The 27244-nt window shown below is 40.3% G+C and overlaps 2 protein-coding genes across 17 annotated transcripts in view; one reads left to right on the top strand and one right to left on the bottom strand.

Annotated features, from left to right (window-relative positions):
• The window catches only part of MLH1 (mutL homolog 1), a 48104-nt gene extending 25557 nt beyond the window's left edge, over positions 1–22547 (top strand). For 3 of the 6 annotated variants that reach the window (XM_069475503.1, XM_069475505.1, XM_069475508.1), the window contains 7 exons: positions 1577–1725; positions 13027–13135; positions 15113–15176; positions 18733–18897; positions 19413–19505; positions 19791–19904; positions 21473–22547. In XM_069475503.1, the coding sequence (XP_069331604.1) occupies positions 1577–1725; positions 13027–13135; positions 15113–15176; positions 18733–18897; positions 19413–19505; positions 19791–19904; positions 21473–21640 (862 nt within the window). In that variant the 3' untranslated portion in view covers positions 21641–22547. The remainder of the gene's footprint in view (positions 1–1576; positions 1726–13026; positions 13136–15112; positions 15177–18732; positions 18898–19412; positions 19506–19790; positions 19905–21472) is intronic. The other 3 variants (XM_069475504.1, XM_069475506.1, XM_069475507.1) reach the window with 3 other exon arrangements.
• A 61-nt stretch (positions 22548–22608) lies between these two features.
• LRRFIP2 (LRR binding FLII interacting protein 2) overlaps positions 22609–27244 on the bottom strand; it is a 115224-nt gene continuing 110588 nt past the window's right edge. For all 11 annotated transcript variants that reach the window (XM_069475519.1, XM_069475517.1, XM_069475514.1 and 8 more), the window contains 3 exons: positions 25132–25211; positions 24435–24539; positions 22609–23964 (listed from right to left, as the gene is read on the bottom strand). In XM_069475519.1, coding sequence (XP_069331620.1) covers positions 23854–23964; positions 24435–24539; positions 25132–25211 — 296 coding nt within the window. In that variant the 3' untranslated portion in view covers positions 22609–23853. The remainder of the gene's footprint in view (positions 23965–24434; positions 24540–25131; positions 25212–27244) is intronic.

Below are 27244 nucleotides of genomic sequence, written 5' to 3' on the forward strand. Positions count from 1 at the left end.
ACAGTTCCAGGCATTAGTTAAAAATACATCAGATTTTGGAGTAGTAATCCAATTCAAAAAAAAAAAAAAAAAAAAAACTAGAAAAAAGCGGATTTATCCTTTATTTTTAGTAAAGAATTTTGATAAAACCTCAACCCCAGACATGGCTAGAGAGAGAAGCCTAAAATATCCCAAGGATTCTTATTCATCCTACCCAAAGCTGCTTTTACTTCTTTCTGAAGAAACACACTTTCTGAATCCAATTTGTAAAATGCCCTGAAGTATGGGAGCTAGCAGTGAAAGAGAGCTAGAGGACAGGGGTGAGAACGATACCAGTAAAGATTGTCATTTAAATTTGAACATTTCCAGGGTACTCTTCTGTAGGTACTCTAAGACACTGTCTCACCGAGCTCTGTAAAGTAGATATTCTTTATTTAATGTGTACTTAAATTAACCTGGAGCTCAAGTGAAGTCATTTGCCCAAGGCTGCATGTTCACGTGGTGTGTGACCACCAAAACCTGTGACATTAACTGGCCACTTGAACTTGGATGAGTTACTTAACTCCAGTTTGCTCATTTCTCAATCAACCTAGCAAGATGACTTCGAAGAATTTTTTCGAGAAAATAATAAAGGAAGCTAATATTTATTGAGCATCTCCTGTGTGCCAGATACGTACATTCTCTCATTTAATGCTCTTTACAGCCCTGCAGGGAAAATATTATATTTGTTTATCGCTTAGGGAACTAAGTGATATTTACCACACAGCAAAGGAATTTTTTTAAATCCAAGATCAGATTGTATCACTCCTCTGCTGAAAATTTTTCAGTGACTTCCCTTTACACTTGGGATAGAACCTAAATCCTTCCCCCGGCCCTCTCTCCAGTCCTGCCTTCCCTCTCCCTCACGGTGCCTTGACCACATGCCTCTGGTGGCTAATCTGAACTGACTGAGCTTCCTGCCCTCTTTGCCCTTGATGTTCCCTCAGCCTAGGGAGGCTCTGGCTTCGTGTCACTCAATTCTCAACTCAAATGTCATCTCTTGCCAGAAGCCTTCTTTGTCCATTTAGTCTAAAGTTCCCTCTCCTCTCAGCTCTTCATTGTTCTATCATGTTACCTTGGTTTTTTTCTTATTGTATTTATCACTACTTAAAATAATCCTTTTTCTATTGCTTTCTCTCCCACTAGAAGGTAAGCCTGTGAGGGCAGGTGTGCCCTGTTTCGTTCATTGCTGTATGTAGTTGGTATGTAACAATGTCTGATGGATGGATAGGTGGAGAAATGAATGAATGAGACTTGACAAGGTCAGCTTACTTGCTCAAGGCCCTGCAGCTGTGTGGGACCAAGCTAGACTCCAGATTCCTACTTTGTGCAGCTGCATGGCCAGCTGCTGGGATCTAGGGGATGTCAGATAAGCAATGTGCTGGAGAACAGACTGATCTTGCTGGCTGGCACCAGCATAGGGATCCCTCCACAGGGGTGTAGAACCAGCACAGAAAAGTTGCTCCCTTCTCCAAAATGCAACACACAAAATTTGGCTAAGTTTACAAATAAAAAAGAATAGTAATGACCTGCCAGTGGTTCCTTTTTTTCATTGCAGAAAGAGACTTCGGGAAGACTCTGACGTGGAAATGGTGGAAGATGATTCCCGAAAGGATATGACTGCAGCTTGTACTCCCCGGAGAAGGATCATTAACCTCACCAGTGTTTTGAGTCTCCAGGAAGAAATTAATGAGCGAGGACATGAGAGTACGTAAGTGCTGAGGCCTGCCTGGGATTCTGAGGGCCTAAACTGCTAACCTTAAGGTTATGGACATGCAGGAGGCATTCAGGTTTTCGGAGTGGCCACTACAGTGTGCTAGGAAAACCTCTCTTCCTTTACTAACTCAAAATAGCATCTGCTTAAAGACAATTTTTAATTGGGAGAGAAGGGGGAAAATAGTCTCTTTGTTTCAATTAGAATTAATTGTTATTCTCATTAAACCTAGGAGTCAGAGTAAGGCAGTCATTTCAGTAATTTTCAGTCATTTCTGTCTTAGCTAACAGCAGAGTAATGATCACGAAAACTCTTATCCTGTGGAATGAATGGCATGTGCTATTGCTGAAAGTGTGCCGGCTTGGGAGATAGCTGTGAGTTCAGGTCCTGACACTGCCACTTCTACTGTGTGACCTTAGACTCAGGACCTAAACTTTCCATGCCTCGGTTTTTTGTTTGTTTTTTTTTTCCTCATCTGTAAAATAGGATTAATTTTACCCTTGAAGGTCATTGTGCTGATTAGAAATAAAATGTAAATAAAACACTTGTTACAGAGTAAGGAGTCAATAGATATTTTTATATCCTGAAGACAAAGTTAAATTATTATCATCTTCATCAGAAATAGCTTTTGAGAATACCTGAGTGTAGAACTCCATCTTGGGATGGATGACGCAGGGACTGAAGTGTGTAGTGGCAAACTGGCCCTCACAACAATCCTTACCCCATCCCACTTTATGAGTCACACAGTAATGCTCCAAGTGTAGACATCATTGCCCAGGACTCCAGTTGGCAGCTCTGCACTTGAGTCTGCATAATTTACCCATGACCTTTCTATTTTTCATCTATTATATATTTCTTCATTAAAATAGTCAAATTTCAACACTGTTACAAAGTATATCTCAAAATATGACAATCTGGATTAATTTTTAAAAGAAAATGAGTAGCTAAGGAGCAATCTGTATCTTTGCCACTAATCCTTAACCTTTTAAACCAGCTGCTTCTGACTCAGTGGCCTCTTAAATTTTTTCTCTGTCTCAGTTACTGTTTGTCTGAGCTAATTCAGGAAGGCCTCAGCTTGCCTTTCCCTGTTCATGATCTTCTCTTAGCGTCTGGGCCTTAGTTTGCATGTAGGAAAAGATACATAGGTTGTCTCTCCACTCAAGCAGGATAAAAACTTCCTGTAACTAAGTATTTGCCAGTTGTAGAAGTGGCTGCCAGTTGGCTTCTGGGTTTTATTTCCATGAAGATTTGCTCCAGTTGCTGTTTCCCTCTGTTATTAGCTTTCAAGCTGGGAGCTTTTAAAGCAATTTTAAATAATATAAGAAAGGTGGGCTGTTACTTGATTTATTTAACAGTTTTCCTCACAGTGGTTTCCATTGAGGACTCCCTCAGATTTGAAATTTACTGAGTTTTCCTTAAGGGTTTGTCTCCCTCATGCAAAACAGGCTGTTTAAAGTTATAGCTTTAGTAAATCTTTAAATAGTATCAAACTGTTTTCAGTGCGATGCAAAACCAACCTGCATCAGGTTTGGTCAGGTTTGGAGTCTTGCCGAAGCTAAGATGATAAATCTAAATGGTTTAAAATTGTATATTCATACAAGTTATCTCATTTAATTATAGAATAGTCTTGTGAGGGAGGCAGAGCAGATGCCGTTACCTCTATTTTAAAGATGAGCAAAGAGGAATGGAAGATGGAGAGGACAGATTAGTTGCAACACCCCAACAGTCAAAAACAGGCCCAAGTACATGCCGTGTTGCTGGTGGGTTGTTACTGGCAATGGCCTTCCCACAGAAAGTCTAGCCCAGCATTTGTCAGGACAAGCACACCATATGATTCTGATCCCATGGACAGAAGCTGGTGTTTTCAAACATGCCAGGGTAGGGTCTTACAGGGGGACTAGCTGTCCTAGATGTGGGGAGTAGAGTGAGCGCTTGCTTTGGAGCCAGAGAACTCTGCTGAAACTCTTGCCACCTACACCATTCAGTGCCAGTCAGAAATTTGTTCACTTTTTTGGGCATGATTTTCCTGTTCTATAAAATGTGCTACCACTACAGCATTATTGGGCCGTTGTGATGAACACATAAGAAGATATCATGTGCATGCTTGGTAAGCTGCAAGGCACAGCTCCAGGGGAGGGACCTCTGCCATGGGCCCTGCCCGCTGGCACCTGGTTTACACCCATAGTCCCAAGCTGGGGTAAGCTGATTGTCTCTGAGTTGAAGGCTGTACAGAGATATGTGTGAGGCTCAGATTTGGTGAGGAGGGCCACTAACCTTAATAGAAACAACAGCCTGGCTGCTCCCTGATGAAATTGTTCCCCTTGGCCAGGAAAGAAGTAAGAGATACTTTCCTTGTAACAACATTCTGATTTGCATTTATTTGTGTGATTATTTCATCAGTGTGTTATCTGTGCAGGGATCGTGTCTAATTTAGTTCACTACCTCATCCCAGCAGAGTTCTGGCTTGTGTACTTAGTAGATATTTGCTAAAGGAGTGAGTAAATGGTTGAGAGGAGCAGCCTGGGAGATGAAGCCCTAGAATGTTTATCCTAAAGCGAATCACTCAATTAGACAACTATCTTGAATCTGAGGATTTACCCATCCCTGCTGGGCACACTTCAATTAACAAATGAGGTAGTTTTGGAAGGTCCAGTATCCAGTCAAGCATTCTGTAGAATTAGGCTCATCTCTAGAGACTAGTAATGACTGAGCTTACTTATTGCTAGTCCCATAATTTTGATCTGTTAATTAATGAGGGTAAGGAATATCATAAGCTAAGATACTTCTTACCATTTGAATGTGAAAATTTGTTTTAACATTTTTTGCCTCTAGGTATACACACTTAATTGTATTTTCTTGGTCTTTGGTAAACAGTCATGGATCTAAATGTACATGCTCTTAATATGGTTTGTCACCAGGTGAAAGTTTCTTTTGGTACATGAGATCAGTTCAGCAAACATTTGTCAGGTGGCAAGTATCTTCTCTGTACAAAAAGCATTGTGTGCCAAGCTCAAAGGTAGAAAGTGAGATGAGTGAGCCATGACCCCTGCTCTAAAGGTGTTGTATAGGGATTGTTTAGTAAAGAACTGGCTGCAACATTAGGTAGAATGAAAGAAATTCTCTAACAGAGATACAAGGCCAGTTCAGCAGGAACCCAGGGTGAGACCCTTAAGAGGATCGGGAGGGTGTATTGATCATCCCCAGCAACAGTGAAGGCACTGGCATATAGGGGCTACTAAAAGGCATCCCACAGGGCATGGGGGCCTCCACCCTGCCAGTGGGCATTAGGACTTAGAGGACTGGTTGCCCTTCTTTCAGGTTTGGTTTTGCTTGCTGCTTCTCAGAAAACATGCTGAGACCCAAGGCCTTGGTTGTGAACTCAGATTTGTGGTGTGGCTTTGAAGCACAGAAGGATTTTGTCCCATTTTGCTGTTCACAGAATGGCAGAGAAATGCCTCCATAGTAGGGCTATGGGGACATTTAAGTTAGGGATGCAATATAGATCCTTTAAGTCCTGATAAGAGGCTAGGAAGAGGTCCAAGAAACCTCACGAAACCCAATAAAGAAAAGTCCTGTGCTTGGTGAGCAGATACCACCTTCTTTTCCTGCCCTGCTGGCAGGGCTGCACTTCAGCAGCTCTGAATGCGTCAGAGCAGTCCGCGAACATTGTGTGGAAAATCTCTGACCCTTTCTTAGTGGATTACACTGCTTTCTCTTTCCTCCACTGCCTCATTATTCAAGATTATTTGATGTTCTCCAGCTTTTAAAATAATCATTTTCCGCCTACACAGAACATCCTGTAGAGACATTGAGTTTCCAGTGGGAACAGTGGAGAACACTTATTCTAAAAATGAAGAAAATAATTAAGCCTCTTTTTATGGGGGCAGTAATCATTGCAGAACTTATATAACAGTATGAGAATTCACTTGTGGTGCCCAAGCTTAAAAGAAGAGTGTAGTAAAAGCTTGATATACAGGTTTATTGCTGTGCCCAGACCCATGCCCTATTTTCTTTAATCCTTCTTGCATCCCTCTCCTCCTTTTTGCATATGGTATTCTTTCATTTAAAATAAATAAATACATATATATATATATATATATATATGTTGTGTGTACACACATATAACATTTGCAGATATATTGGTAAATTAAAAAAATCATATTTATAGCTGGGCATGGTGGCTCACACCTATAATCCCAGTGCTTTGGGTGGCTGAGGTGAGAGGATTGCTTGAGGCCAGGAGAGTTCAAGACCACCGTGGGCAACATAGCAAGACCTCATCTCTACAAAAAAATAAAATTAAAAAACTGGTCAGGCATAGTGGCACACACCTGTAGTCCCAGCTACTCAGGAGGCTGAGGCAGGAGGATCTGTTAAGCCCAAGAGTTTGAGGTTATGGTGAGCCATGATCGTATCACTGCACTCCAGCCTGGGCAACAGAGTGAGACCCTGTCTCTAAAAGAATAAATAAATAAATAATCATATTCATAAAATATATGTAGCATCTACAGAAAAAAACAAACGAATATTTGTGAAAACACCACTTACTTAAGAAACAGAACATTCCCGTCACCTTTGAAGGTCTTAGGTGTTTCTTCCCTATTCTTATCCCTTTCCCTTCTCCTTTAGAGGTAACTACTCTAAATTTTGTGATTATTATTTCCTTCCTTTTTATTATAGTTTTGCCACCTACTTTTGTAAAAAAAAAAAATGTGTTTAGTTTTACAGGCTTTAAATTTCATGTAAATGGAATTATACTGTAAGTTTAATTTTTCTGAAGTTTATATATAGCTACACACACATTATGTTTCTAAGATTCATCCATCTTGTTACATATAGCTCTGGTTTGCCTTTTTTGTATAATAGATTCCCCTCTATGAATATACAGTTCATTCATTCTACTGTCGAAGGACAGTTGAGGGACTCATACGGCCTCAGTGCCTGCCTCCTCATCCCACCTTGCTTCCCCGTGCCATGAGTTGATCAATGGCCGAGCACACTGGTTGGGCCAGTGTGTAGGATAGATTAATACATTAAGAGTTAGAAGAGTTATTCCTGGGTCATAAAATGACCAATTGTTTTCCAGAGGGGTCATATTCGTTTATACTATCACCAACAATGTACAGAAAAGTTTGATTGATGATTGTGAAACAGTTATCTGATGGTGGGTTTTATTTGCATTTTCTTGGTTGAAATCAAGTTGAGTAAGTATATTTCCTCTTCTGTTAAATGTGTGTTCAAGTTTTTTGTCCGTTTTGTGTTGGATTTTTGATCTTTTCTAACTGATTTTAGAAGTTCTTAATATAGTCTAGATAATGATCAGTTACATTGAAAATATCTTCCCCCAGTTTAGGGATCATCTAGTAAGCTTTTCTTGGTGAACATTTGTTTTATGAACAGAAATCCTCAGATTTAATGTAGGCAGATCTTATCAATTGTTCTTTACAGATTGGCTTTTCTAGCTTAAGAAATCCTTCTTAACTCTAGGATAATTAAAGTATGCTCTTTCATTGTTTCCTAAAAGGCTCATACTTAAGTTTTTAGCCCCCCCTGGAATTGATTTTTTGTGTATGGTATTAGATTTTCAGTTTCTGTGTTAATATAGGCACACCTTGTTTTATTGTGCTTCATTTTATTGCACTTCACAGATAATTGTGTTTTTTACGTATTGAAGGTTTGTGGCAACCATACATATAGCATGTCTGTTGTTGCCATTTTTCCAACAGCAGTGCTCACTTTGTGTCTCTGTGTCATATTTTGGTAATTCTCACAATATTTTAGACTTCCTCATTATTATTATATCTGTTATGGTGATCTGTGCTCAGTGATTTTTTATAATACTATTGTAATTGTTTGGGGGTGCCAAAAACCACTGTCACATAAGACAGCAAACTTAATAAATGTGTGTGTTCTGACTGCTTCCCTGATGGGCCATTCCCCCATCTCTCTCCCTCTCCTTGGGCCTCCCTATTCCCTGAGACACAATGTTGAAACTAGGCCAATTAATAACCCCAAAATGGCCCTACGTGTTCAAGTGAAAGGAAGAGTTGCATGTCTCTCATATCAAATCAAAGGCTAGAAATGCTTAAGCTTATGAGGAAGGCATGTTGAAAGCTGAGAAAGGCCAAAAGGTAGGCCTCTTATGCCCAACAGTTAGCCAAGTTGTGAGTACAAAGGAAAAGTTCTTGAAGGAAATTAAAAGTGCTACTCCAGTGAACACAGGAATGATATGAAAGTGAAACAGGCTTATTGCTGATATGGAGAAAAGTTTTAGTGGCATGGACAGAAGATCATACAAGCCACAATATTCTCTTAAGCCAAAGCCTCATCTGGAGCAAGGCCCTAACTCACTTAAATTCTATGAAGGCTGAGAGAAGTGAGAAAGCTGCAGAAGAAAAGTTTGAAGCTAGCAGAGGTTGTTTCATGGGGTTTAAGGAAAGATGTCTCCATAACATAAAAGTTCGAGGAGAAGCAGCAAGTGCTGATGGAGAGGCTGCAGCAAGTTATACAGATCCAGCTCAGATGACTGATGAAGGTGGCTACACTGCGTAACAGATTAGACTGTTTGATATAGATGAAACACTCTTCTGTTGGAAGAAGATGTCAACTAGCATTTTCCTAGCTAGAGAGGAGAAGTCAATATCTGGTGTTAAAGCCTCAAAAGAGAGGCTGACTCTCGTTAGGGACTAATGCAGCTGGTGACTTTAAGTTGAAGCCAGTGCTCATTTATCATTCTGAAAATCCTAAGGCCCTTAAGAATTATGTTAAATCTGCTCTGCCTATGCTCTAGAAATGGAACATCAGAGCCTAGGTGACAGCACATCTGTTTATAGGCTGATTTACTGAGTATTGTAAGCCCGCTGTTGAGATCTGCTCAGAATAAAAGATTCCTCTCAAAATATTACTGTTCATTGACAATGCACCTGAGCTCTGATGGAGATGTACAAGGAGATGAAAGTTTTCATGCCTGTTAACATGATACCCATTCTGCAGTCTATGAATCAAGGAGTAATTTCAAATTGCAAGTCTTATTACTTATGAAATATATTTCATAAGGCTATAGCTGTCGTAGATAGTGACTCCTGTGATGGATCTGGGCAATACATTGAAAACCTTCTGGAAAGGATTCACTATGCTGGGTGCCATGAAGAACAGTCATGATTTATGGGAGGAAGTCAAAATATCAACATTGAAAGGAGTTTGGAAGAAGTTGATTCCAAGCCTCATGGATGACTTTGAGGGGTCAAGACTGCAGTTGGAGGAAGTACCTGCAGATGTGGTGGAAATAGCAGGAGAATTAGAATTGGAAATGGAGCCCGAAGATGTGACTAAACTGGTGCAGTCTCATGATAAAACTTGAGTATATAAGGAGTTGCTTCTTATGCCTGAGCCAAGAAAGTGGTTTCTTTTTTCTTTTCTTTTCTTTTTTTTTTTGGCTATTGAAACTCAATGACAGGCAAGTAGTTTCTTGAGATGGAATCTTTTCCTGATGAAGATACTGTGAATGTTGTTGAAATGACAATAAGGGATTTAGAATATTGCATAAACTTAGTTGATAAAGTAGCAGCAGCGTTTGAGAGGATTGACTCTAGTTTTGACAGAAGTTCTACTGTGAGGAAAATGCTATCAAACAGCACCACATGCTGCAGAGAAATCTTTCATGAAAGGAATAGCTAATGGATGTGGCAAACTTCACTCTTCTTATTTTAAAAAATTGCCACAGCCACCCCACCTGTCAGCCAACACTACCCTGATCAGTCAGCAGCCACCAACACTGAGGCAAGACCTTCCATCAACAAAAAGATTGCAACTTGCTGAAGGCTCAGATGATTGTTAACATTTTTTAGCAATAAAGTATTTTCAGTTAAGGTATGAACATTGTTTTTTCAACATAATGCTATTGCACATTTAATAAACTACAGTATAGTGTAAACATAACTTTTATATGAACTGGAAAACCAAAAAATTCATGTGACTGGCTTTATTATGATACTCACTTTATTGTGGTGATCTAGAACCAAACCTGTGATATCTAAGAGGTACACCTGTATCTGCTTGTTCCATAATACATTGTTATTGTCAATTTGTTTGGATTTACCAAATGTTATTTGATCATAATTCTTTCCCTGAGACCTTTTATGGTCTGCCAGAAGCATATTGTTTAGTGAGTCCTTTGGTGGCTGTGTTAGTCCTTTTGGGCTGCTATAATAAATTACCATAGACTAAGTGGCTTATAAACAGTAGGAATTTATTTTTCACAGTTCTGGAGGCTGGGAATTCCAAGATCAGTGCGCCAGCAGATTCATTGTCTGGTGAGGGCCACTTCTTCATAAATGGCACCTTCTAGCTGTATCCTTACATGGTGGAAGGAGCTAGCTAGCTCTCTGGGGTTTCTTTCATTAGGGCACTAATCCCAATCATGAGGGAGTGGGTTAGGCTTTCAGTATATGAATTTTAGGGGGACACAAACATTCAAACAATAGCAGTGGCAAACTGAGTTTTGCTTTGTCTAATTCACCCTTATTTTGAAAATATTTTTGTTGGGTTTAAAATTCCAGATTGAGGTGGGCTTGGCGGCTCACACCTGTAATCCTAGCAGTCTGGGAGGCTGAGGCAGGAGGATCGCTTGAATTTAGGAGTTAGAGACCAGCCTGAGCAACCCCATCTCTTTTTAGTTCTTTGAGGTATCTCCATACTACTTTCCATAGAGGTTGTACTAGTTTGCAGTTCCACCAACAGTGTATAAGTGTTCCTTTCTCTCTATATCTACTCCAGCATCTGTTTTGGGACTTTTTGTTAAGAGCCATTCTCACTGGAGTTAGGTGATACCTCATTGTGGTTTTGATTCACATTTCCCTGATGATCAGAGATGTTGAGCATTTTTTCATGTGTTTTTTGTCCATTAAGTCTATCTTTATTTGAAAATTTTCTGTTCATGTCTTCTGCCCACTTTTTAATGGGATTGTTTGATTTTTTTCTTGCTGATTTGCTTGAGTTCTTTGTAGATTCTGGTTGTCAGCCCTTTATCAGATGTACAGCATGCAGATATTTTCTCCCATTCTGTAGATTGTCTATTTGCTCTATTGATTATGTCCCATCTCTACTAAAAATAGAAAAAGTTAGCTGGGTGTGGGGGTACATGCCTATAGTCCCAGCTACTCAGGAGGCTGAGGCAGGAGGATCACTTGAGCCCAGGAGTTTGAGGTTGCTGTGAGCTAGGCTGACACCACTGATCTCTCTCTAGCCTGGGCAACAGAGCAAGACTCTGCCTCAAAAATAAAAATAAATAAAATTCCAGGTTGACAATTATTTTTTCTTAGTGCATTGAAGGTATGCTATCATTTTCTGATTTCTATTGTTGCTGTTGAAAATTCAGCCAGAAGTTTTATATTTTGTTCCTTAGCAGGTAATCTCTGTTTTCTCTCTGAGTGCTTTTTAAGGTCTCTTTTTTAAAATATCCTATAGCAAGCCAGGCACAGTGGCTTGCACCTGTGTTCCCAGCAACTCAGGAGGCTGAGGTGGGAGGGTTACTTGAGGCCAGGAGTTTGTGACCAGCCTGGGTGATATAGTGAGACCCTATCTCTTAAAAAAACAAACAAAAAAAATTCTGTAGTAACACTCTGTGTCAAGTATCGATTTTGTTGAGCTTCCTAGAGCTCAGCCTTGACATCTTTCATCATTTCTGAGATAGTCTCAGACATTTTTTTCTTCAATGTCTTCATATATTATCCTCTCCCTACCTTCCCCTCAACTCCTTCTGGAACTTGAGTTATATATTTTCTGTCCTCCACATTGCATGAGCTATCTCTTCATACTTACCATATCTTTATCTCTCTATGCTGTATTCTGGATAATTTCTTTAGATCTGCCTTACAGTTTATTACCTCACCACCTTTTATCAAAGCTGTTGTTAAATCTGTCTTGATTTTTAATTTCAATTAATGTATTTTCCAATTTTAGAAATTTTATTTGGTTCTTTTTGAAATCTCCATCATTTTTGAGAGTGTCCTGCTTACTCATAGTTTTAATACCTCTTGAGTGTACTGAACATACTTATTTTATGTTCTTTGGTGATTTTCCAATCCCTGAAACCTTTACAGATCTCATTCTGTGATTTCTTCTTGATTCTAATTCTTGGTGCCTTGTTTGTGTGTTTTGTAAATTTTGTGACTACTAGTTCCTGGTACTTTATCCGTGGGGAATTACTTGAAGTTGGGATCAAAGATGAGTTTCTCCAGAGAGAATATGCATTTGATTCTGCCAGGGACCTGGAGGAACAGTCAGCCCTGGTATCGATTTAAAATTTCTACTTTCAGGTTTCCAGGCAACCTGCTTAGTATGAATTCTGGCTACAAAAGCATGTGAGGGCCGGGCGCGGTGGCTCACGCCTGTAATCCTAGCACTCTGGGAGGCCGAGGCGGGTGGATCGCTCGAGGTCAGGAGTTCGAGACCAGCCTGAGCAAGAGCGAGACCCCGTCTCTACTAAAAATAGAAAGACATTATATGGACAACTAAAAAGCTATATAGAAAAAATTAGCCGGGCATAGTGGCGCATGCCTGTAGTCTCAGCTACTTGGGAGGCTGAGGCAGTAGGATCGCTTAAGCCGAGGAGTCTGAGGTTGCTGTGAGCTAGGCTGACGCCACGGCACTCACTCTAGCCCGGGCAACAAAGTGAGACTCTCTCTCAACAAAAAAAAAAAAAAAAAAGCATGTGAGGACCAGTTATGCGTACAGATTCTCAGGAATGTCGTTTTTTACTTCCAACACCGAGGCTTGAGGTGGTAGTTTTGCTTCCTGCCCTTTGGAGGGGAGGGGAGGGGAGTGGGTATTGGGCATAATACTGTTTTCATTTACACAGAGGGTACAGCCCTTGGGGTCTCAGCTTCATGTGTTGGGGAAGTGGTCACCTATTAGACTCCCCATTCCAAACCATTCCCAGGCTTTTGTCCTCCTTTTGCCACCTTCAGAGCCTGAGAAAACTAAAGTGCATGATTCCTGAGGTTCTCCAATGTCTTTGGATAAAGCTAGCTTTAAGAGATATCATTATTTCTCTGGGTTCTTGCTTTTTCTTAGACCTTGGTCCTTGAGTATTCCTTAATCTTTTAGCAATTCCTTGTTGCATTTTAAAAGATTAGTTATATTTCATACCTTATTTGTGTTTGTTTTCAGCAGAAGGCTCAGTTCAGGCATCTTTACTTGTTTGGTGTCTCTACTTCCAGTGCTTGGTGCTTTGGGCTGTGAAGAGGTGTTGGGAGGATTCCATTACTTACCTCTTTTTTGGTTCTGTTTTCCAGTTCTACGGGAGATGTTGCATAACCACTCCTTTGTGGGCTGTGTGAATCCTCAGTGGGCCTTGGCACAGCATCAGACGAAGTTATACCTTCTTAACACCACCAAACTGAGGTAAATCAGTGAATGTGGGAAAAAACAGAGCCACTAGAAGAATGGTCCAGGGAGCACAGGCACAAAGAGCTAGGAAGAGCAGCACAAGGTATTTGGAAAGGGCACAGGCTTTGAAGTTAGACAGGTGTGGTTTTAAATCTCAGTTCTACCATTTCCCATTTTTATGACTGTGGACAAATTACTTTCCTAAACCGTGTCTCAGATTTCTCATCTGAGATTTCTCATCTGCATACTGGGATATTGTTACTTAACTTGCAGGAGTTTTTTTGTGAAGATAAGAAATAACCTGAGAAACCTAGTCCTGGGTAGGTGCTCAGTGCTCAGTAAATGTTGGCTATGAACCAGGTGTGGAGGGCTTAGTGCTGTCAGAGAATTCCAGCACCTGCTGTGTGCAACAGGGTACTGTGGGGGATGGGAGAGAGAGACGACTTGATGCCTGTTTTGCTCCCAGCTTTGGGAATGTGGCAAAGGCTTCACTTTAGCCACCAAATGAGCCAGTGTGGTTGATCAGCACAGGAAGGGTGACCCCAGCAGTGCCATTTGCCCAGTACATAGCAGGTGACATTTCTATTGATTGTTTCCAGGCACCTTGGTGGATTAGCTCCTATTGAGTCTAGAACCCGTATTAAATATTGTTGTCAGATAGGTAGTACATGTGCGAGGATGCTGCCACCTTGCACCTACTAGATATCACTTACCCACTGTGGGACTTTTTCTCTCTAAGCCTTGCTGTGGCCTCAGAATGCTTTTTGGCCCTGTTTGTGGGGCAGCCATTGTACATTGCTTGGAGTTTGCACATGAGATAAAAACCTATTTGCCATCGCTAGAAACTGCCCCAGTGCAGAAGCTGACTGTTGGCAACACACTTCCTTGTATGCATTCCGCACTCTTCCTCCTAGGCTTGGAAACCCTTTTGGAGCAGGTCTGTTCAAGTTGCGTTGTCTGCTCTGAGAATCCTTAGGCTTGTATAGTGACTTGCCACTTGCTAATTTGTTAGGAATTCTACTCCCCTCGCTTTTGCTTTTCCGGCATGACTAAGTGCCTGACTCCCAAGGCTCCAAATCACTGTTGCATTCAGGTTCTTTCATCTCACAGATACAAATCCAGGCCAGTCCCAGAATGGCAGCTCATAATAAATGTGAATGGTTTCCCAGGGAGAAGGTAAAAAGACAGGGAGAGAAGTAGATTCAGAGTTTGAATTCCAAACTCAGCTCCTTCCTTTGGCACTTTACTGACATGAGACAAGTCAGCTACCACTGTGTCCCTCAGTTTCCCTACCATAACGCAGGCATAGCAGATGCTTTGTCTGCTTTGACTGATAATGAAGTCTGTAAGCAAGACCTGTATGGTTCAGTTTGTTTTACAAACTATAAAGTACCACATAAATGTGGCATTCATTCCAATTCTGTTTTTCTAAATAATTCAATACATTGTATACTTCACAGCTGCTTTTGGATTGTTGCCAGCTAGTGCGTCACCCTAAGCCATACATCAGTGTAGTGTAATCCTGCCATATGTCTGCTTTTGATTATTCAGGAAGACTTCCTGGCCTCCCTGTATATTTCATATAATTTTTAGTGGTAAGTTGTAAAAATGATTTATAGGATTCTTTGTAAGTGGGAGAAAGGTAAACAAACAAAAAACTCTTTAAATTTCACTTCAGTGAATCAGAAACTTTTTACAGCCCCAGAGGGGTGGGACAGAGCATGGGCGATAGCAAGCAAGCCTTAGTCTCAGTGCTTGAACCTATCCGTGGAGGCCGGCCAATCACAGCCCTGGTTAGAGCAGATGTTGGGAATCCCAGCTCTTTGGAGGATAAGAGATTTTTGTTCAACTGTTAACCAGGTTCCACAGCCAGGCGGAACCATCTCTGTCCCTTCCATGTTTCAGGGATTCCCTCTCCCATTTTCTCCCTACTGCCTGGCTCTCAAGCATGGATTCAGCTTTTCATTAAAGTCACTTCATTTTTATTTTCAGTGAAGAGCTGTTCTACCAGATACTCATTTATGATTTTGCCAATTTTGGTGTTCTGAGGTTATCGGTAAGTTTATGTCCTTCTCACTTCTCAAACTTCAACAACTGTTTGTTTCTGAAAATAGTAGTTCTACACTAATATCTTATTTGTAGTATATTAAATTTTCTAAATATGCTCAGGATAGTTTCTGTAGTGTATTACTTGAGTATGGAGGTATCTGTAATTTTAATAAAATTTTATACTTTTTAGTTAAATAGTTATTTGATAGCTAACTTAAGTGTTTTTTTTATTATAGAAGTTAATATGTGGAAAGGCATAAAAATATAAATAAGCATTCTCTAAGCCATGGTCCAAACACAACCCTTACTAACAATTTAGTCCATTTCTTCCAAGACTTTTTCAATGCCTAATTTTAGAGTTAAAATCATACTACCTGTGTGTTCATATCTTTTTTATTTGACTTACTCTATGAAAAAGTCCACTGGGATTTTGATTGGGATTGTGTTGAATCTGTAGATCAATTTGGGGAGAAAACCTTTTGTTAGATTAATCCCTTAGTATTTCACATTTTTTAATGTTACAAATGGCATTTTTTAAAAATTTTCCATTTCCAATTGTTTATTGCTAGTATATAGAAATACACACGATTTTTATACATTGATATTATATCTCACAACCCTGTTAAACTCACTCACTCGCTCTAATACAAATTTTATAGATTCTCAGATTTTCTACATGGATGATCATGTCATCTGAGAGTAAAGAAAGTTTTATTTCTCCCTGTCCAATCTGGAAGCCTTTTCCTTCTCTTAACTGATTACACTGGCTAGAATCTCTAGTACAAAGGGGTAGTAGGAATGGAAATCCTTCTCTTGTTCCTGATCTTAGGGGGAAGGTATTCAGTCCCACCACTAAGTATGCAGTCAGCCATAAGTAAGTTTTTGTAGATGCCGTTCATAAGGTTGAGGAAGTTCTCTTCTATTACTTGTTTACTTAAAGTTTTTATTTAGAAATGGGTATTGAATTTTTTTCAAAAGCTTTATTTGAATCTATTGAGATAATCATATGGTTCTTCTTTTATATTAATAGTTTGATATAGTGAATTACATTGCTTTTCATATATGTTAAACCAGTCTTACATTTCTGAGGTGAACCCTGTTGGTCATAACATACTATCCTTTATATATTATGGGATTTGATTTGCTAAAATTTTGGTTATAATTTTTACATCTGTGTTGATGAATGTCATTAGTTTGTAGTTTTCTTGTAGTGTCTTTGTGTAGTTTTAGTGTCAGGGTAATGCTGGCCTCATAGAATGAGTTGATAAGTATCTCCTCCTTTTCCATTTTCTGAAAGTGTTTGTGTAGACTTGGTGTTAAAATTGTTCCTTAATGTTTGGTAGATTCACCAGTGAAGCTATCTGGGCCTAGAGATTTCTTCATGGAACGTTTTTAACGATAAATTCAATTTCTTTAATAGATATAGAGCTATTATGATTATCTATTTCTTCTTGGGTGAGCTCTCGTCTTTTATTTTTTTGAAGAAATTTGTCTATTTAATCTAAGTTTTTAAATATATTGGTATAAGTTATTCATAATATTTCTTATTATTTTAATACCTACAGATTTGTGGGGATATAACCTTTCTCTCATTCCTAATATTGGTAATTTAAGGCTTCTCTTTTTAACTTGATCAGTCTGGCTAGCTATTAATCAATTTTATTGACCTTCTCCGAGAACTAACTTTTGATTCATAGATTTTTCTCTTATTTTTCTGTTTTGTATTTCATTGATATGTGCTCTGATCTTTATTACTTCCTTCTACTCACTTTGGTTTGGTTTGTCTTCTTGTTTCTTAAGGTAGAAGCAGAGGTCACTGATTTGAGACCTTTCTTCTTTTCTAATGTAGGTGTCAAGTGCTATAAATTTCTCCTAAGCACTGCTTTAGCAGCTTGCCACAACTTTTGATATGTAGTTTTCATTCTCAGTTCTAAATACCTTTTCTAATTTCTCATTTGACTCACAGGTTATTTAGAACTGTGTATTTAGTTTCCAATCTTTTGAGGATTTTCCAAACATCTGTTACTGATTTATAATTTAATTCCATTTTGGCCAGAAAAGTTATTTGAATCTTTTTACACTTATGGATACTTGTTTTGTGGCCCAGAATATGATCTGTGTTGGTAAATGTTCCATGTGTACTTGAAAAGAATTTATATTCTTGTTGAGTAGAATGTTTTATAAATAGGTCGGGTGCGATGGCTCACACCTGTAATCCTGGCACTTTGGGAGGCCAAAGCAGAGGGATTACTGGAAGCCAGGAGTTCAAGACCAGCCTGAGCAAAAGTAAGACCCTGTCTCTACAAAAAATAGAAAAATTAGCCAGGCGTGGTGGTGCATATCTGTAGTACCAGCTACTCGGGAGGCTGAGGCAGGAGGATTGCTTAAGCCTAGGAGTTCGAGATTGCAGTGAGCTATGATGAGGCCATTGCACTCCGGCCTGGGTGACAGACTAAGACTCTGTCTCAAAAAAAAAAAAAAAGTTCTATAAATGTCAAATATTAATATATCAGGTTGATAGTGATCCTCAAATCTTCTCTATCCTTATTGATTTTTCTCTCTACTTGTTCTATCAAATATTGAAAATGAGGTATTGAAACAAACCTCCAACTATGATTGTGAATTTGTCTGTCTTTGCAGTTCTCTTAGTTTTTTCCTTCATATATTTTAAAGCTCTTTCATTGGGTACATAAACACTTAGGATTATTATATCCTTTTGATTAATTGCCTCTTATATTATGAAAATATAACTATGTACTGTGGGTTTATAACATATGTAAAAGTATGAGTAACAACATCAGAAGGGGAGAAATGGAAAGTAACCTAGGCATCTTAATTAAAACTTTTTTTTTCAAGGCAGGGTCTTGCTCTGTCACCCAGACTAGAGTGCAGTCTTGTGATCATAGTTCACTGTACCCTCAAACTCCTGGGCTGAAGCAGTCCTCCCACCTCAAGCTTCCCAAGTAGCTGGGACTACAAGTGTGCACCATCATGCCTGGATAATTTTTTTTTATTTTTTGTAGCAATAGGATCTTGTTCTGTAGCCCCAGCTGAGGTTGGATTCCTGGTCTCAAGCTGTCCTCCCGCCTTGGCTTCACAAAGCACTGGGATTACAGGCATCTTATTTTTAACCATAGATTTCACTCTTCTTCCTCACTAGATCAATTACCTGAAATGTCATTTGACTTAACTTATTCCTCATCCCCCTTGCTTTAGTTATGGGTGAGGCAGTAGAAAGAAAGAAATGATATGCCTACTGATTTTCTAGAAATATGAAAGTTAAATTGAGCCCTTAAGACTACACAGAAAGAAAGAACCTCCCTGTGGCCTCACTCTTCCCACCTGAGTTTTTGTCTATCACATCTTCTCTGTTGAAATGGCCATTGACAAGGTAAGGAAGAGGTTTTGTTGTGGATTGTTAAGGCATTTCTTCTGGAGGAATGGGGAACAAATGTTACATTTGTGCGTTCTCACCTGCTATTCTGATAGTGGTTTTGTGGAATTCAGGCTTCATTTGGATGTCCCGTTAATGCCTGCCCATTGTTGTTCTTGCTCCTTCCTAGGAGCCAGCACCACTCTTTGACCTCGCCATGCTGGCCTTAGATAGTCCAGAGAGCGGCTGGACAGAGGAAGATGGTCCCAAAGAAGGACTTGCTGAGTACATTGTTGAGTTTCTGAAGAAGAAGGCTGAGATGCTTGCAGACTACTTCTCTTTGGAAATTGATGCGGTGTGACACCCATTCTTACACCTCTGTTACATTGTTCAGATAAAAGTCAAGTTCTAAGATCAAGACTGGGCCTCCCCCCAGAGGTAGCATGTTATATACATGACATCCTCTCCACTCCTATTTGCATTTTTAGGTTACACTACTATACTATTATTCGTTCATGCCCACTCCTGTTCCTGGGGAAAGGACCCAGACCCGAGGGAGAGCTGCATCCCTGCAGGCCATTTTGAATGAGATTATGCCCTTGTTCCCCTTTCTTCCTCTTATCCCTCAGTCTTTGGGGCTTTCTGTCTTGACATGTTCTTTGATTGGTGAGCAGATCCATAAAACGGGCTGTTCCACTGCATGTCAGGACGAAAAGTTCTTTTTCATCTGCCCCCTGTGCCAAGTACCCAGTCACCCAGAGTGGCAGGTGTTAGGACAAGGCCTGGGAATGCACTGAAGAAATGGAATTTGTTTAGATTGTAACAGCATTATTTCCTGTTCCTTTGTGCTGGCCTTTTTTCCACAAGCAGGAAGGGAACCTGATTGGATTACCCCTTCTGATTGACAGCTACGTGCCCCCTTTGGAAGGACTGCCTATCTTCATTCTTCGACTAGCCACCGAGGTAAGTGATCGCACAAATACTAAGCATATCATACATGCATGTGTGCTGGAGGGAGAGAGCACACGACTACACCTTCATTTAGAATGACAAAAATGACAAGAGTGAAACAGCTTCTCACCCCCACCAATATTCATCCCCAGCAATATTCAGCAGTCTAATTTATAGCTTTAATGCCTAAACATCACATTTAGTTTTTTGGCTTTAAGTAGCCTATGATCTCCATTTAGAAATGAAAATGTGTTTAAAGTGTGTACCTATCTTGAGGTATTGAATTCTTTGGACCAGGTGAACTGGGATGAAGAAAAGGAATGTTTTGAAAGCCTCAGTAAAGAATGTGCCATGTTTTACTCTATCCGAAAACAGTACATATCTGAGGAGTCGACCCTCTCAGGCCAGCAGGTACGGTGGTTATATACATTGGCACCCCAGGATTGGGGTGGGCGTCACACAACCTTTAGGAAATGAAGCTTGCCCATCTCTAAAGTCCTGGAATTTCATTGTATATAATAAGATTCAGACATAATGGTCAGCTTTTATTCATGAGTTTTACTTCCTTCTGCCAGTCTTGAACATACCTCCAGAGAGACCTCAGAAACTCTCAAATGTAAAGCAAAAGCCATCACAGTGAAAAATTGGAGGTTGAGTTAGATTGTCCAAGGCTGGTGGATCAGTAATCTCCCATTGTTAGCCCTTACCTGTGTAGCCAAAGTCTACAGATTCTGGGTCTATCTCTCTCAGCTTTTGCCTTATTCCTGTGGTCCCCAAACTCCGGGACCTATACTCCGGCCCTATTAGGAACCAGGCCACACAGCAGGATGTGAGCAGCAGGCCATGGAAGCTTCATCTGTATTTACAGCCACTCCCCATCACTCCCATCACCGCATAGGCTCCTCCTCCTGTCAGATCACCAAGGGCATTAGATTCTCATAGGAACATGAATCCTACTATAAACTGCACATGTTGAGGATAGCACATTCCTTATGAGAATCGAATGCCTGATGATCTGAGATGGAGCTAAGGAGGTGATGCTAGCACTGGGGAGCGGTTGCAAACACAAGATTATCTTCATTAGCAGAGAGGTTTGACTGCACAATAAATGTCATGTGCTTGAATCATCCCGAAACCACCCCTGGCCCCAGTCCATGGAAAAATTGTCTTCCATGAAACTGGTCCCTGGTGCCAAAAAGGTTGGGGACCACAGCCTTGCCAGGAAAACAAGGATCTGTAACTCCTCTTACAGGTCAACTTGACACAAAAGGGCCTGGGTTCCTAATGTTTTATTGCCACTTTTCCCAGTCAGACGAAAATCCTTTCCAAATCAACATATATTTCAGGGGAGGAGGAAGTGGGGAGTTGAAATAGTGTAAGAATCAAAGGGTAGCCCACTTTCATACAGAAGCATCTCAGTGATTGCTCACGGTCATCCTCTGAGGTGAAGTAGCATGCTGCAGTTCACAGATGAGGAAGCTGAAGGATGGCTGGCATGCTCAAGGATTCCCAGAGTCTGCAGGTGGTAGAGATTCAGTCCTAGGTCCTGTTGGCCAAAGCCCCTAGGAATTTTGCACTCAGTGGAGAAGGCAAAGCAGCACACTTACCAAACTATGCTGAGAGTATCTCAGATGACTGGAAAAATTTACCTCAAGGAAAGGAAGGGCAGAGGAGAAAGAACATTTCTTTGTATATGAGACAGCTAAGGCTTAGAACAAGGAGAACAATGAGGTAAAATAATCCTCATTACCTGAATGGAATCAGTCCTTCAAGAGCAGTGGCTTTTCTCCCTTAAAAACCTCTTCTTTTCAGGCCTGTGGGATCCCTGAGAGGTTGGCTCACAGAGGCTGCTTCATTAGCATTAGATGACATAACCCATCACAAGCCACCAAGACTTTCCAGGCCCAGTGTACATGCCATCAGCCAGGAAGCCACTGTCTACGAACAAGAAGGCTTATGACATCTAATGTGTTTTCCAGAGTGACGTGCCTGGCTCCACTCCACACCCCTGGAAGTGGACTGTAGAACACATTGTCTATAAAGCCTTCCGCTCACACCTTCTGCCTCCTAAACATTTCACAGAAGATGGAAATGTCCTGCAGCTTGCTAATCTGCCCGACCTATACAGAGTCTTTGAGAGGTGTTAAATATGGTCATTATGGAGTCTGGGGTACGTTGTTCTTTCTTTGTATTTCAGTGTTGTGGTACTTAAGGTTCGAGGCTCACATCTGCCTTCCAACTAGTAGCATTCCTTCATGCATGGTGGATTGATTATAAATACATTGTCAGATGTATTCTAATGTTGTTTCTTATTTAATTCTCTTATCCTCGAAAGATTTTCTAGATCGATTTTCATCTAGTATATACCTGATTATGCTGAAGAATCTCAAAGTAAGTTTGAAATCCCCCTAAGCATCTGGTAAAAGGTACTGTACAAGCACTATTAAGAATTCTATCTTGGCTAGGTTGACGTGTTAAAAAAAACAATACCTAAAAAGGCCTTGAAGATTTCCTAGCTCATGTTCTGATTTGATTCTTTCTGTATTCTCATAAATTTCTACAGCAGGTAGTATATAAGTTCAGATGCTTTTTATAAGAGGTCCTGAGCATGTCAGAGGCTCTGAGGACATTGACTATGAAGGAAGCTTGAATTGATCATCTATAGTATCTGTAATAACCAAAGCTAATTCATTTATTCTTAAGGAAAAAACTTGAGTGAAGAAAATAGTCCTCACCCAGTCTATAATTAGTATGAGTTTTTACATTAGCCCACTTTGTTAATGGCTATGGCTGTATTGCCAGCTTAAGATAAAGAAGTTTCTAGGTATTCTTGTTTGAAGGATGATCTCAGAAGTGAGGTTTCTTGAGCCTGGGGAGGGGCACAGGCTGAGTGACCTTGAGTAAGAGGAGGAGGGGCTTCCTAGGAGAGCTGGGCCACACAATGTGTTGGTTCCACCTAGGGGACTCTAGGATAACCCTGCATTTCAGAAAACCCCCCTGCCCACCCCTACCACACAACAGCTGTTACTATTAGAAAGAAAATTTATGGGAAATCATCTCAATTCAGGAGTTTGGTATCCACATTTTTAAAATGAAGGGGCTAATTACTCTAAGGAAGGGAACAATTATTAAATACAGATCTTACTCACTTCTGAGTTACCTTCATCTAGTATCAGGTCTAGTTTTATTATCTTACGTGCCTTGAGTCATTAGATTTTCCCCAATATATTCTCTGTGTTAACACTCGAAAGATACAATAATCATCTCCATAAAACCACCTTGGTTCTGAGAGCAAAAGAGAATTGCAAATCCTGCAAAATGGCTGCACTCAGTGATGATAAAAACCCTCTGCAACTGGGTACCTTTAAAGATGAAATAAAGGTCTTAAAAGAAAAAGTTCTAAATTCCAGATTATTTTTCCATGAGAAAGAGAGATAAGAGGGGCAAGATAAGAGGGACGTGGTTGCCATGATTTGTTTTAAAGGCTCCTACAACAAAATGAACGTGTCAGTACCAATTGTGGTTGGCAAAAGGGTGTGTTTAATAGAATCTTTAGGCAGATTCCCTACCTGCCTACCCTGCCCCTCCCTCCCCCTTCAGCTTGTCTGAGGTTTCGTTCCACACATAAGCAGCAGATGAAATACTTTACAAGGTACAGCACAGTTGCTATTGAAGAATAAGGACCCTACTCTTTAAGAGTATTAGCCCCTGGACTTCCCCTGCCCCATGCAATAAAGCAAGTTTTATATAACACTCCCCATATTTTTTCCTAACATTTTCTTATATAAATTTAAATATTTTACCAAAAAAGGCTTTTTCCTCCAAACATATAAATTTGAGTGAAACATAGATTCCCCATCTGTGAACTTGTTTCTTCACCAAAATATAAATGCTATCTGATCTTAAGGGTAAATGTCTTTTGACCACTGGGGATCACTGAAGTCTGAATTGCACTGTGGAGAAGGCACTTGTGTTTTCTGAGGTCTCCAGCAAGCGTCTCAGTGAGCACTCACGGAACTGCTGTCCTCCACAACCCATGCCAAGGCCTCGGAGTGCCCAGTCACTGAGGCAGTTGGGGGAAAATATTGAGTAAACGTGATTCTAAAATTATGGAAATAAAAAATAACAACAGTATGGACTGGTTCTTAGTCTAAAATCAAACTACAAACAAAATCCAAGTGTTCATTCATGAAGATTCAAACCTGCTTCATTCTCTCATAAATTATAAAATACAAAGGTGGCTATTTTAATGACAAAACTCAAACAGTACTACTGAAAGGGGTTTCTGTCAATGGACAAAAAGTCAGTTCCTCTGGGCAGGGCTCCAAGGAGCAGTGGCCCAGGTCAAAGGATGGCCTCCCTATTGCTGGGCCAGAAGTGCTGTCCTGTTGGCCTTCATCTTCTCCAGCCGCTTGGCCAGGTGGCTGTTGGTCATCTCCATCTCCTCAATCTTGTCCAGTGCTGTTCGTAACTGGAGGCAAGGAGAGCTCAGTCACTTCACACAGTCAGAAACAAAACCCAGTGGTACTTTATTTCCAGCTTTCTGGGAAATGGAGGCACTGCTAATTGTGTTGGCCTGGCACAGATCTCACAGCCTGATTTTTTTTTTTTTTTCCTGCCAGCTAGCGGTGTTAAACAATGATGTTGAGGATTGTTTATTTGTTTAAATCACAGAAAGGATATACAGAAGTTGGAGAGGTAGACCTGATCTGAAACAAAAATAAAAACTGTCTTTTTACTCACTGTCTAACTGAACAAAACACACAGGTAAATGGAAGTCACTGTGCAGGGTCAAAAACCAGCACAAACGGGTAAGTGACTCCACTGCTCTTTCTTTAAGATCTGACCCAGTGTTAAATTTCTTACACAGCAAAGAATTTATTTCCAAAGGATTTTTTCTTTTTACGAACATAGTTTTAAGAAGCATAGTAAAACAAGTACCTCCCGTTGTAGCTTCCTTTTTTCTGCTTTTAGTTCATCTTCCACTTTCTCAGCATTCTCAGCAGCAGTTTTGTATCTCAGCACCTGTCCCTCAAGCCGGCTAATCTGTCAACATAAGAACACAGGCCTCCAGTGGGCACTAGAAATCACCGCTTTTTGGTAGCCAAGATGGAAATACAATGTCATAATGAATTCCAAGTAATCTAACATTAACGAGTCCCCTCAGGGTGACTCATAGGTCCTCTCAGAACCCAACCACTATTTATAAACCAAGAAGGGTCCCCAGAGAGGATTACAGCTGTAGAGTCACTATAGGGCCAATTTCCCATGTTAAGTTTTATGATGACCGTATTGTTTAAGTGCCAAGGTAACATCATAGGAGACTCACTGAATGGAAATGTTTTTAGACTTTCTGAAATACATACTAAGGGATTTTGTTATAAACTATGATCTTGAAATATCTGTAAAAAACGATAGCTGCAGTTTCCTATGTTTTTACAGAAAACAGAAGACTCAGGAGCCCTGCCAGGTGCTCTCTGCTGGCTTTTCTATTTAAATACAGAGCTTTTATAGATATAACTGCGGAGGCAGCCCACAGAAACCCGAGCACTCACGGGGTTAGCCACTTAGATGCAGGAAGGAGATATGTTTTAAAGGAAATTTAAATCACCTGGTACCGTATAAAAGAAATACTTACACTTTGCTCCAAGGTGGTTATATCCTGTTCTGCTTTTGAAAGCTTAAATTTGTATTCACTAATTTGTCTATTGGCATCTCCTAGAACAGAAGATAATAATGGATTATGTTCATCTCTCAGAGATGAAGGTGTAACCCATCAGGCAACACCTCTGCAGCACAGAGAGGACCATGCGGTCTAAGACTACAGAATACAAGTGCACACACACCATCTGCAGCGGCCCAGGTTCTGGACCGTATATATGATAGGAAGCTCTAGCAGCACTTAGGTTGCAACAGCATCCCTTAGAACAAGAGTTAGAAGGAGACTCCCTCTTCACCCCGTGATGTGTGTGAGCAGAGCTTTGATAAAGGAGCCCAACCAATGCAGCAGCAGCCCCTGCTACCTTTGTGCAGCCCTGTGCCCCGTGGAGCCTCTGTGCCCGTGGGACTGGGCCTTCTAGTTCCTGAACCCAGCTCTGCACCTTCCCACCCCCTAGCCTTTCCTTCCGCACTCTCATATCTCAAGGACCCTTTCACCCAACCTCTGATTTAAATCTCAACCAACCTTCAAGGCCAAGCTGAATTTTTACCTCCTCCATGAGTCCCCTTAGTTAATTATAACTTCTTTCCTTGGTGTGCATTTTATTTACATTCTTTTTTAGTAACATTTATCAAGCTTTTTAAATGTTGTATGTGTGTGTAAGGAGAGGGGCCTGTCTTAACCTTCTTAAATCTTCCTCTGTACCTAGTCAAGTGCTTTGCACATAGTATATGCTCAATAAATATTTGCTGAAATAAATGCTTTTCAATAACATGTTGTGATAATGTGTTATGGGTAGGGCTATAAATGATTAGATGTACATCTGACCTAAGAAGTAAATCACCTGAAATGAAAAGTTCGGAAATGATGGGGAAGATAAAAAAATTCCCAGCCTCTGAAATGATTATAGCCTCATAATGCTTACAGAAGATAAACCAGATCTAACCTACCAAAGGAAATACTCAAATTACCTAATTTAAAAACTTTTCTACATTTCCACATGACCAAAGTTACCTATATAATCTTCAATGCAAGAAGTTTTTCTAAGTGGACAGTTACTGTTACCTTAAAAGTAACGGGGTTATGAAACCATCTCCCCAAAAGCTACCTCTGGTAGTGAAAGAGAACTATTCCTATTTCTGGGCTCTAAAACAGAAACTTCAGGATCTTATTTGTTAATTCTCATTCCCAGCAACCTGTTGATTATCAAAATGTGCTGCTTCCTTCTCATTCTCCAAGCCACCCATTCCTTCCTGTGTTCAAAAGCGTAAATCCCTTATCTCAGTCATTTCATGGTGTTTCAAATCCCATTCTAAAACACCATGCCTAACAGCCGAGCACCGTCCAGAATGGGAGAGTTGCCTGGGCTCCTTTCCTGGCCTGGCCTGAGGGAGCTGCTTGCTTTGGTCTTTACCAGTCAGATCCAGTCTTCCCACAGTCCTGCTCAGCTCACTTCATTCTGCACCTCCACCCTGGGTACTTTTCCCTACCTTCTGCAAATAGCAGCTTACAACACCTACCTGCTCCAGGAAGCATTCACACAAATGCCAGCCCATTCCCCCTGAATCTTAAAGATCTAACTACCCTGGCTGACACCTTGATTTTTGCATTGTGAGACCCTAAGCAGATGCCCCTGCTAAGCCATGTCCAAGTGACTAGACAGCAGAAAGTATGACATAATATATTTGGGTTGTTTTAAAAAAAAAAAAAAAAAAGGGAGAAATAAAAGTCTCCCCTGACTGCTAATTACACATCATCACTAAAAGCTAACTGTATATAAATGGCTGCTGAAATCTCTCTACTGCAGGAATTAGTGTGAATACAGTAGTCATTTTATAACACAGAGTCAAAAGTAAAAGAAGAAAAACTAGAGTAGTTTGGGTGAACTAGACTTTAATTTGTGGCCTTGTTTTAAATTCTATCTAATACAAGATTAATTGGGGTTAACAAGAATACCTCTAGTAAAATTATGAAACTGCTCAATATAGTATGAGTTAGTTCCACATATATTGCTTCAATTATCCAAGATAAATTCACAGGGAAAAAAAACTTTAATAGGAGCTTAAAGATGACACATGGGTGTAGAAAAGGA

This window comes from Eulemur rufifrons, chromosome 7, assembly GCF_041146395.1.
Source record: "Eulemur rufifrons isolate Redbay chromosome 7, OSU_ERuf_1, whole genome shotgun sequence".
Classification (NCBI taxonomy): domain Eukaryota; kingdom Metazoa; phylum Chordata; class Mammalia; order Primates; family Lemuridae; genus Eulemur; species Eulemur rufifrons.